This window comes from Nymphaea colorata, chromosome 3 (assembly GCF_008831285.2).
Source record: "Nymphaea colorata isolate Beijing-Zhang1983 chromosome 3, ASM883128v2, whole genome shotgun sequence".
NCBI lineage: Eukaryota > Viridiplantae > Streptophyta > Magnoliopsida > Nymphaeales > Nymphaeaceae > Nymphaea > Nymphaea colorata.
In genome coordinates, this window is record NC_045140.1 from 18,664,422 (window position 1) to 18,676,483 (window position 12,062).

The 12,062-nt window shown below is 36.9% G+C and overlaps 1 protein-coding gene across 3 annotated transcripts; it reads left to right on the forward strand.

Annotated features, from left to right (window-relative positions):
* Positions 1-5,528: 5,528 nt before the first annotated feature.
* LOC116250806 (rac-like GTP-binding protein 5) lies at positions 5,529-11,069 on the forward strand. Of its 3 annotated transcripts, none has more exons than XR_004171523.2 (8): positions 5,531-5,918; positions 6,067-6,154; positions 6,240-6,349; positions 6,512-6,575; positions 9,365-9,429; positions 9,533-9,645; positions 9,751-9,848; positions 10,795-10,811. XR_004171523.2 is itself a non-coding variant. In XM_031624745.2 (8 exons), the coding sequence occupies exons 1-8, from the start codon at positions 5,814-5,816 to the stop codon at positions 10,832-10,834; spliced, it is 636 nt and encodes a 211-aa protein (XP_031480605.1). In that variant the 5' UTR covers positions 5,534-5,813; the 3' UTR covers positions 10,835-11,069. The 3 variants fall into 3 exon arrangements, 2 of the variants coding, with proteins under 2 accessions (XP_031480604.1, XP_031480605.1); XM_031624745.2 differs by having other exon boundaries at positions 5,534-5,918; positions 9,533-9,598; positions 10,795-11,069; XM_031624744.2 differs by having other exon boundaries at positions 5,529-5,918; positions 6,240-6,575; positions 9,533-9,598; positions 10,795-11,069.
* The last annotated feature ends 993 nt before the right edge of the window (positions 11,070-12,062 follow it).

The window sequence follows — 12,062 nt, forward strand, 5'->3', positions numbered from 1 at the left end:
AACAGGCTTGGATGGAACATTAGTATGCTTTTCATTCTATTATAATGGAGATTGCCAATCTGAGAAGCTTAAAAGCGAAGTTCATGCTAATAATGGACTTTTTTTTTTTTGAGTTTTTAGGTAAATGGCGTTTTGTTTACATGCAACTTTTTTTTTTTTTAATTACTAACACTCTTAGGGTTGTTTAGATGACACCTAGAACCAATTTGTGGAGGTAAAAAAAAATGGTTTTGCTTCCAAAACGCTATTTAAGGTGCGTTTGAATGATATAAATTATGAGTTTTGCATGTCAAAACTCATTTCGGCAAAACCTGTTTTTCATAAGTGAGTGATAACCTGGCATCCGCAAGGTTATTCACAAGAAAATCTGTTTTGGTCTTATTATCTAAATACATATTTTTCAAAACTGATTACAAAATAATTAAAATTAGGTGTCCAGGATAAGAGGGAAAGGGGCTTAGCAAAAACAAACGCTGGTCAGTAAGGGTTGGAGGAAATAAAGAAAATTTTGATAATTATCATCTCCAATCAGAATCCCTACAGTAACAAATATTTTGGCTCCTGCCCCGCTGGTCAGGAGTCTCAAAGATCTGCACTCTTTGACAGTGCTTGATAATGCTGCAACTTTGTTAATAGAGCAAGAAATTTCTGGTTAAGGGGCACTAATATTTTTATGTTTTAAACTTTAATGGGCACCCATATATAAATAAGGAAAAACTATTGAAGTGTCAATACATAAATAAGGCAATCTGTGCCCGAATGAAAATTTCAGTAATTTGAGTGATGAAATGAATGATCACATGTTGGTAAAGTCTATCTACCCACAACTTTCTCGCATCCGTGAATAGCGGTTCGGTTTCTTTGCCAAAGCCCCCCAACATTTTTTAATTTAATCCCAGGTAGGGTAGGACTATTTTGGAATCTCTTCTACTCCATCTCCGTGACTCCGTCTTTTATAATAGTTGAAAAGTTGAAAAGAATAGCATCCATTGAAATCAAACTTCGATCGACGCCACTAGCTATGCTGTGCCTATTGAGATAAGGGCTCCGTTTCTACAAGTCCCCGAAACTTGAGAAGGTTCCTGCCACCATGAGTGACAGAAACATGAGGAACACAGAATTTTGGTGGCAACATGTCGGCTTCCTAAAAGGAGATGCACAAATTCTTCAATCACAGAAATGTTCTACATAAACAAGTCTATAATCTTTACACATGGGCATCACATACTGTCCAAGCCAATCAAGTTGATAACCCCAAGATTCGTCTCCCCAAGTTCCTTTCTTTTTACCTGACATGGATTCTCCACAGGGAGCAAATGAAGAGTGTATCAGCTTTGCTTCTTCCTCTGGCAGACGGTCTCAATCAAGTTTGAGGTCATGGGAATGGGGATAGACAAAGTGCAGTTTTATTTTTACACCAAAAAGCAGCTAAGACAAGGGAGCACTTCTCAGGTGAAGAGCTGATTTTGTAGGAGAACTAAACCTGATTTCTTGCTGAACCCAAGAAAGTAGTCAACACGATCAAATTTTTGCGAAGCAGGTTATATGCATCTTATAAGAGGAACAGACGAGAAAGCCTGTCTTCCCCTATTGACACGAGGCTGGCCCGTCCGAGGTCGGCAGGCCGGCCTCCTGTCAGTAGGAAAGGATGGCAGAGGCAATGGGCTGTCCATATATCAACCCCTCAAGTTTTCTTTATTTTTAATTAATGTTTATATATATTTGGTTTGTTATATGTATGTATTATAATTATGAGGAGAAGATGAAAACTCATTCAATAAATGCTGGTTGATCATATAAGTTGATCTTAATTTTGAGACGACCGATCATTCCAATCCAGTCCGCATGATGTCCTAATCTTGAGTCATATGAACGAAATCAATCAAGAGTTATTTGTTGAACAATGACAGAAACATCCCGATTGATTAAATTGAGCAAAAAATTAGGTGGGTCTATATGAGTTTTGGACTTCACCCATTTCAATATTATACGGATCATGCTCAACCTTTATTTATTTTTTTCTTTTTGCGATTCATAAATATTGGAACCACTTTTTTGGTAAACGCGGTCCCTACCATGTGAAGCTTTTCAGAAGGTTCCATATGGCAATGTCTATCTTGTTTCCAAGTGGTAGACATGAATGTTGGTAGTACAATGCACATGGTTGGAATATATGAAATGAAGGCATAAGAAATTTCAGGCCATCTATGGCCCCATTATGGAAGATATCAAGAGAAAGGGAAAGAATCTTCTACGCGAAAAGGGGAGTTCGGTGATTATTATACAGAAGAAACTTAACATTCTTCGAAAGTAAGTCATCGATTACTTGTGCAATGTGCTGCACTTGTATAATAATACATTTTTATAAATCTTGGAATGTTGAACATAAAACAAGAATACAAAACTGGGGGGTCGTTTTTGTTTTTCTTAATCTAATTCTGCCTTCGGGAGAAGCATTTGATAGATTAAGTATAAGTAGGGTCCTATGTATCTGGTCATTGAATTCAACGTAGGCAATTTTTGAATCCAGATCCTGATTCGGGTACCAAACCAGCGAGAATCTAATTAGATTCTGATCTTGCATTTTGGTCTCAGACTTAGTTTATATGTATGTATTATAATTATCTAAAGTCACCCAACCATTTAACCAGCATCATTTAACTCAAGTGTGAATTAATATTCGATGATGAAAATGTCCATCACATTTTTTTCATTGTTTTTCTTTTAACCATTTATCATGTTAGATAAGACAGTATAGTTTGTTTTTCTTTTAACCATCTATCATGTTAGATAAGACAGTCTAGTTAGATGGTTAGGTGATTCTGAAAAGATAATCTATCATTTAATTTTTGAGTGGTCCAATAGTATAAGAAAACTTAATAAAGAGAGAAAAAAATGAAAACACATTCAAAGAGAGAGAGAGAGAGAGAAAGAGAGAGAGAATTCTTAGACCGAACTTCAAAGTCATAGATGAATCTTAACTAACTAAATAAAAGCAAAAAGTGACAACACAGGCTAAATGATTTATCGTCAAAAGAAAGACGGACGACAACTAAGAATGACTATGAGCCTTGTGATAACATTTTATACATACCCGCTAATATAATAACCTACTGAATAGTTTAATATAAAAATTAATTTATTTATTCCATTTATGATCGCTACACTAAATCATAAGCAGGATTTTTCACGTCAAAATCACAATTTTAACATGATTTCCCTGCCTTTATTTCCTAGTAGGGTTCGTTACATGGTAAAATTACAGTCCAACGGATAAAACAAAGAGGTTAAAATACCTTTTTCCTTTCAAACAAAGAAAAACATAGCGTGGCCCAAAAGTTACGAGAAATCTAGGGCATGGTGCCCAATATATGTATTAAAAAACAAAACAACACCGTGGCTTCGACATCTCTACGATTGATCTACTCCACGTGGTTATGATCATTTTGTAGTTCTTCTGCTATGAATTTGGCTCAGAAAATATTAATATTATTGGGGCCAATTTTCGAAATTCCAATTGCTTTTCCTTCTCCAATTTTCTTCTGGTGAAAAGATGTTGATGATAATAAGTTATCTGAATCAATTTGAACTCTCCAGATCGTTCAATCCTTATTGCCAATCGGCTTGAATTAAGTGTCATTTAGGCTTTCTGTTAAAATTTGGGGACAGTGTAATTTAGGCTTACACACACACATATATTGTATTTTTTAGATGCAGCCCAAGATCTTGAAGGCAGGAAAACAAATAGGTTGTTAACCTCGCGCTCATCTAAAATGCATATTTTTTGTATAGGTCAACTTTGTTAATAAAAGGGTAAGAGTGAATTGTTTCTCTAAATGATAGAGAAAATTACGTTCTACCAGCCATAAAAAATCAGGGTAAGTAAACCAATCTAGCTTGATATTTCATCTAAAGTTAAATGGGATTCAGTCTAAGCAATTAAATACTTACAAATTCTGATAAAAAGAATCAAGATATTTACATTTGGGTTGTCTCATTCTGGCAGATAATTAAGCATTCAATAGAAGGCCAATAAATGTGCACTGGTAACACTTATTTTAAAAGATAGAAAAGTGAAGTGCCTCATCAAAATTCACCAAGTTTTTCCAAATGGGTATGGCCTAGGATTCCCACCCAATTAGGTCAATTCATGGAGGTATTGCTACTACTGCTCCTACCTATGCAGGAAGATATGGTCCTCACCTTGATTTAATAACCTGCCCTATTCACAAAGAAGATTGCTGCAAAGCGGCTTTTGCTTTAAATCCAAACATTGTAAAGCCAAGCACCAACCGAGTCTTTTTATGTAAAGCTGCTACTCTTTTGTCACATTATATCACCAACCAGCCCATCTTTGGTCTTCCACCTCTTTAATGTTTTATTTTATATTTCACTGTATTTTTCTCATGTTATTTATTTATTTTATTCTTTTGGGATTTGGAGGTAGACCAGGTCCCTACTCCTTTTGAGTGCCATAGGAGGCACACTGTTTAAAAAAGATGTGAGCAAAGCAATGGAACAGACAATGTACAGACGGTGATGGCCTCTTGTCTCTGTCACTGATTTATGAGAAATCCACAAAAACCGTGATCGCTTTGAATGTGTCGTCGGTGTCGTTTTCGCGTTCAAATTTCCTTCGCTGAGAAAAATTGGAGTCCGTTGGCTTTTATTTTGTGGGGTGTCTGAAGTCTGCAGGTATGATTATAAATAAGAAAAAAATGTTAGTGATGTTAGTAGCACAATAAATTTGAGTAAACTACAAAACTTCAAATTGAGTAAGATTAATGTAAAAGTTAGTAAAAATTATGAAGTATTCGTAGTAACATAACATCTGAAGTTGTAGTGCTAAAAATGCAGATTCAAGATGGGAAGTAGAGATGAAACATAAATGATTTGAGAAACCAGTTTCCCCATTTTAAAAGAAGAGGGATTCTCGTCAATGGAAAATGAATTTCATTGAGTTTCTGCCTTTATGGGAGAAGCATCGAGCTTCCGACTTCTGAATTGTGTTTCTTAGAAAGTGAAATTGCCATTTAGGTGGAAGGCTCTGATCAGGATGCAGCAACCAATGTCTATCTCTGAAACACACAAGTACCAAAACTACGGCAACCAATTTCTGGTGAGGAGAATCTGTTTGGATCTTTTACCTGTTCAATGAGAAAAAGATAAATTCAAATTCTGAAAATAAATTAAAAGAAAGTAGAAGATACAATGCATCAGGTAGTATGCTGTGACAGACTAGGGGGTTTCTCCCTCACTAAAAAAATTCAAAGATCCTATATATAACATTTTTTATATTCGCTTCTAACGCGGCTTCTAAATGTAACTGATTTATACGTTTAATTGTTTTTGGTATCCCTTCAAAAGTTGGGTTTTTTGTTAAACTTTCAACCAAAAGTATCTGGTTATGCAAGTGAGTTTTTAATATTCCAAATAATGGTGCAGAAAAGAATTGGGAGAAGCAAAATGAGGTAAGTTACCAGACACTCCTTCCCCTTTATTGGTCCTTTAATAGAGGAGAGTGCATACCGTATACTGTATAGCGCCATTTTAGGGTGTGAGCTTTTGGAACTCCCTTGGACCCTTCCCTGTTCTCCCTTCCCGCAACCGCTAAACTTTCTTTTAACTTTCCCCGACCTAAACTTTTCTTCTCCCTCTCTTTCTCATCAATCATGCTGCACCAGTATTTATATCTTTCACATTCACTACCCAATTCATAATTCTCTTTCTACTTCACACTCCCGGCCTACCCATTTCCTCTTCTTCCTTCTTTCCCCTTTAATCCTCTCTCTCTCTCTCTCTCTCTCTCTCTCATGGCGTCCACTACATCAAAATTCATCAAGTGTGTCACAGTGGGCGATGGCGCCGTTGGGAAGACGTGCATGCTCATCTGTTACACGAGCAACAAGTTCCCTACAGTACTGCTCTTCTTTACCTTCCATTTTTTCCCATTTTAAATGTTTTATAGAGGATACCCATTGCTTACAATTTTCTGCTTTGTAGTTTCGTCGCTGATTTAGTAAACTGCTAACGTTGGCTTTCCCTATTTTGTGCGTTTGCCAACAGGATTATATACCCACTGTGTTCGACAATTTTAGTGCGAATGTCGTAGTAGAAGGCAATGCTGTGAATTTGGGACTCTGGGATACTGCTGGTACTTTTTCCTTTCATTATTTTTCATTATTTTTCTGGTTTTCTGTATATATGACTGAAGCCCGTGGTTGTGCTGTGGAATGTAGGCCAAGAGGACTACAATAGGTTGAGGCCTTTAAGTTACAGAGGAGCGGATGTCTTCGTCTTGGCATTTTCGTTGGTTAGCCGTGCCAGCTATGAAAACATTTTAAAGAAGGTCGTTTCACGAATTTACCTTGTTTGTTTCTTCTTGGTCTTGTTCTTGTTCTTGTTCTTCTCTCTCTCTCTCTCTCTCTCTCTCTTACACATACATACACGAGCGCGCGTACACCGCGAAAAAGCTCACATGTGTTTCTTTTCCTTAATTTACCGTCTTCAGTGGCTACCTGAGCTTCATCATTTTTCTCCTGGAGTGCCGATAGTTCTGGTTGGTACTAAATTGGGTAATTACTTCTCTTTACATTCTTCCTTTATTTGTCGCACTCCGTTTTGTTTGCTATTTCCAGGGCGTCATTGTAACATTTCACTTTTTCGGGGTTCCTTGTTCCCTACGCCTTGTAATCATTCTCCTTTTTAGATATATAATTTCTTTTTTGTTTCTCTGCCTCCATTCTAGAAATCCTTTTGCAATATTTTTGGATTGGCAGAATTTGTGAAACAAAGTTCATGAGCATTAGCCCTAGTGTTTGAATTTGATAACGTACGTAACACATAATCACGAAACCATATTTTAACTGTATTTTTTGGTAACTTTAATCCTTGCTCCTCTGCAGTACAGTGATTAAGTTAGCTGTTGTCCACAACTTTTGGCATCGTCACCGTAGATTCCTAGTACGTTTGTAAAATTGAAGCCTGAATGTGGCGAATAATACAAGAAACCTTTCCAACGAACGATCTAGAAAACATTTCCAAGGAGCAACACTCTACAAGAAATTCAATTGGCTCATAAGCAAAGATCTGGCCATTAAAGTTCTAAAAATAATCAAATTTCTTGCATCTCTAACAAACAATACTAATTATCAAAATGTGCAAAATATCTTTCAAGATTGTTAAGAGTGTCAATCTTTCGACTAGGTGCAGCATTTCTTTCTGGCGCTAACATGTTTCACCTCAATGTATGCATATGGCATATACTGATCTATTAGTACACTAAGTTTGCAGTTGTATCAACATTACTTCTGTTTGATTGCTGGAGACTTTTGGCCTGGCATGTACTTTTTAAGAGGAACCTGTCTCTACCATACTATAACCTATAGGGCTTTTCTATTTCTCAGCCCCCCAATTAGTTCTGACTATTTTACTGTAAAGCATTTTTGGAGAAAGGCCAACCTGCATGATGTTTGCAAAGTCATCGAAGCGTGCACGCACAACACCCCCTACCCCAAAAAAAAAAAAAAAGAACATGTAAAATGAGATGGTATTTATGATACGAAGAATTAAAGTCTAAAGTGTGAATCAAAATATGAACTTGTAGATAGGTATTCATCATAGCTATTTTACTAAGCTCGGTATTCATGTTTATAGCTACCATGATATCCAATGTTTGCTTGTTATGCAGTAGCAGTGGTAGAAAACTAAAATGACAAAAGTGATAAAAAGGTTGACAAGTGAAAGTTAACAGGAGATGGGTCCATACACATATAAGTACAACCTAATTATTATCATAATTCTGTGTGTCATGTCAATTTAGCACAATTAATAAAGGTCTAGAGATTACGAACATAGCTACAGACTGAGCCAACAACTGAGTTGGCCCCTAAGGATGAGCAAGCTGGCTTGAATGGGGAATGGCATATATAGCCCATGTTTTAAGACCATCTAAACATTACATTGACAGGGATGTAGAAATAGGTATTCGTATGCTTGTGATGGGTTTAGAATCTTAACAGCCCTAGTGGATCGAATGACTTAAAAAAAAAACGGTTACAGCATTTGTGAGTATCAGAATTATATTTTACTTTGTTCCTAAAACTCTTTCCTCTCATTTATGCAGATTTAGTTAAGTAACTGGTAGCTAATATTAAGCAATTTTGCTTGTGTTTGCAATGTATAACAAAGTTGACAAATGAAGCAATTGTATAATAATTGAAAAGACTGAGGGAATTGCCCTTTCTTTTCCATGTTCATTTGGATGTGCTTCATGGTGGATATGCAGACCATGTTACATGAAATGGTGTCAGGACACTTCACCATGAAAGATATTTCTGAAACATATTAATTTTTTCCAATATTATCAATAATTTAGATTTAACTGATACCTTTCCAGGATAAGCTCAGTTTTGCTTATTGATGTCTGGCTGAGAGTAAATTTGTTGTTTGTAGTGAGTAATCTATCCATGTAGGAAATGCCTTCTTCAGTCAATTAAGAAGCTTTTGTTCAGGGTGTATGGTTGATGCCCCCTCAAACTCAAGTATGGAGAATGTGATAATTGTTGGGAGTTCTTAAGCAATTCCTTTTAGCTCATGGATTTGGGCAAAATCTTGGGGAGGGTGTGTGCTTTCCAAGATCCTACATGGTAGCAAGTTGTCCATGTCCTAGTGTAATCTCTCCTAATATCACAAGTGTTAAGTGGGATTGGCTCATCTGCGTATCAGTAGTTGTCATCATCTACCTATTCATAGGGAGATGTGGCTGGACCCTCAGGCCCAGTTTGCTGCTAATGCCTTGGGGACCATGAGAGGAAAAAGATGGAGATAGATAACTTGTATCTGTATTGATCAAGATTTTTTGCTCACCACAGTTTGCTGCTAAGTGTGGACCTTGCCATGCTTGTTTAGGTTAGCTAGAATATGATTTGACTATCCTATTTCTCAAATGAAGGAAGCAGAAAAATAAACAATGGAAAAAGCTAACAAGGCACAGGAAAAGTGTGCCTAGTCAACGCGGTTTTTAGAGCTGTATGAGGAAGGATGCTAAGCATCTACTAACTGTTCAGCTTGTGCTTATGCATGTACGGAGAAAGCTATTTATGAAGCAAAAAATGGAGGTTTTTCATGTTCTTTGATGAGTCTTTCCTAATATTGCTGTTGTAGGACAGTTAAGCCAACTATATAATGCTTTTCCAGCTTTGGTAGCCTGCCATTAGTTTTCACTTGTTTGATTAGTATTCAATACTTATCATCTCCTGATTTTTTGGATTGATATTCTGAGCTTAGTGTTCAGGCACCTTTCAACCAATCCTGGTTTTTCCCTTCTTAACTTTGTTGTTGATTTATTTTATTGGGGATGCAGATCTTCGTGAAGATAAGCAATATTTGTCTGATCATCCAGGGCTTGTGCCAGTGACGACAACGCAAGTAGGGTTCTTGGTTTCTCAGATACTGCTCAAAATGCCATGAACTTTCCTTTGTGTTTTAAGCATGTAATTTGCTTCACTGTCATGGTTCACATTCATAACAGGGGGAGGAATTACAGAGACAAATTGGTGCGACATATTATATAGAATGCAGCTCAAAAACTCAACAAGTAATTAAACCGTTGATTTTTTTCATGCCAGCACAGTGAAACCTTTGGTATTTCCAGTATAATGCTTTCTTTTGTTACTCTGTAGTTCAAGAACTCAATTGATCAAAATCTTAGTTGCTTGTATTGTTTTTTAAGTTGGTTCTTGCTTGCAGAATGTGAAGGCGGTCTTTGATGCAGCAATCAAGGTGGTAATTCAGCCGCCAAAGCAAAAGGAAAAGAGCAAAAAGCCACGGCATGGGTGTTCAATCTTGTTAGTGCAGTTTATCTGTCTCCTCATTCATTTCACAGATATTCCCTTGCAGTTTATTGTTACATATTTAACAAGTTATATTCATACACATATTGAAATAGAAGGTTACTAGAGCTTAAGCATAGAGCATTGCATGGTAGCATGATCAATTGATCATCTTCTAGGTGATATTTCATGTTCAAGGTGCCTTTCATACAAGTTGGGTTTTTTGTTCTTGGCATGCTTGTGATGCTTCTTCTTTGGCGTGGAAAAAATGGAAAGGTTCTTGTCTTGTAAAACTGGGACTTTAAACTTTGTGGACCATTTAACCATGTTCATTGAGATTTGAAGAGTGCTTTACCTTTTTCTTTCTCAGACCTTAGTGTCCAGATAAGAACTATGACCTCTCTTTCCCACATACACGTATACATTGAGATGTTGATAAATCACCTGTCTTGTTTTTCTTGCTTAGGCTCACATTCAGGTTGGGGGTATGTGCATATATATGTTTTTATATGTACCTCTTCATGCAGGTGTTGAGAGAGAGACTATAGGAAAAACCGGGTCTAAAAATTCATAACAGAAAGATCATCGCTAATGATGACACAAAAAATTGGGTATCTGTTGATTACTCTACTGAACCTAGATGCTACGCTTGGGGTGGTTAGGAAATTTGACAACCAGAAGTGTGATAACCTGCAGACTGATTACCAAGGTTATGCATTTGCCTACACATGATCTTGTAGCTTTTGAAATTTTGTACATACTAATATATGGGAGTATTTATTTTTTAAGTGCACAAAATGCAGCACTGCCTCAGTAAAAAGCCTAAATAAAGGACATGGTGTCAGTAGAACAACTTGTGTGTATGATCTACCTTGGAGAAAATTTTGATGTACTCCATCTTTGTGCGAACTTTTTTTTTTGCTGTTTAAGTCCTTTTTTTAATTAATTGTACAAACTGCAGGAATATTCTCTGGGGAAGGAGTATCAGGTGTTTTGGGTGAATCCTCTTCCAGCGAATGAAAGTATATAACACAGTCTACATATCTGTTGATCTTGCTGTACTGACTAATTTGTGATTGATGTTTGAATTGGTTGGACAGGTCTATGGAAGGATATTAAGGTTACTTCCTGTCTGTTAGCCTTCCCTAACCTGTATCTTAACTATTTACAAGCCCGATGTATACAGTACTTTGTGATTCAATTGTTTGAGCAAGTAGTAATCTTTGATTGCTCTGATGAATTTGCATTCAAGCTAGGGTTCTACCTGACTGTTGTACTTTCTTTCATCGGTTATCATTTCATGGTGGGCATTGATCATGCCAATTGAAAAATACTTGTTGAATAGTTGATGGAGAAAAAGAGGGAAAAATATTATTAGCAGTAATGTGAAGCTCATGTATGAATCGCTAGTCCATGCTAATATTTGATCTTTCATGCATAGCTTGTCCTTGATCTGTATTGAAAAATACAGTTGTATCTTGTTTCGACCAAAGAGCTTCTCTCTCCTCAATTGGCAATAATAGGAGTTCTAACTAGAGATTTTGAAAACCATGGGGATGCTGAACACTAAATGTATTTGCAAGTGCAAATTATTTAGTATCATAGTTCAAAGTGAGCTTGCACTGGATCTAGGTGTGGTTAGACCAAAGCCTGGATAAGTATTGGTTGCTGGCGCTGATTCAGGTCTATTCACAGTAAGGACAGGTCTATCCCTAGTAAAAAGTTACACTAACTGTTATAATCAAACAGAATGGATTGGGGGTAAATGTAGTTATTACCACTTCTGATCATTGGATATTGCCCAAAAAAATTCATATCAAAACTGAATGATTTTGCTTCTTTTTATTTCGAGTGATGAGTTGGGTTCTGCACTTTGGGACTGTATTCCTGCGCAAGGAGGGTCTTCGGTCTGGAGGTTGTCCTTCCAACGTAGAGGAAGGTTATGATCACCTGTAGCTAATGCAGCCTCCAAAGAACAATTCCGTGTCTTACAAGCTGGTGTCTTGATTCTTCAATATACTAAAAGGTTTGGGATAATATTTGAAGGAACATTGCTGCCACTTAGTTGGCTATTAAGGGCCGCCTTGAGCACAGAAACGACGAGATACGGATGGTGAGACGCTTCGCCATGGCGTGAGAAAGAAGGATACCGATGATCTGATCCCCAAGAGCACCTTTCTCGACAATGCGTGCCCATCTTAAGTTTTTACTCATCTCAGTCTAAGAAAT

Excerpts from the sequence above, each read along its gene's own strand:
- LOC116250806 (XM_031624744.2), top strand. The coding sequence starts at position 5,814 with ATGGCGTCCACTACATCAAAATTCATCAAGTGTGTCACAGTGGGCGAT. Across the intron at positions 9,599-9,750 it reads GCAGCTCAAAAACTCAACAA|AATGTGAAGGCGGTCTTTGA; the intron begins GTAATTAAACCG and ends TCTTGCTTGCAG. Across the intron at positions 9,849-10,794 it reads CGGCATGGGTGTTCAATCTT|GAATATTCTCTGGGGAAGGA; the intron begins GTTAGTGCAGTT and ends TACAAACTGCAG.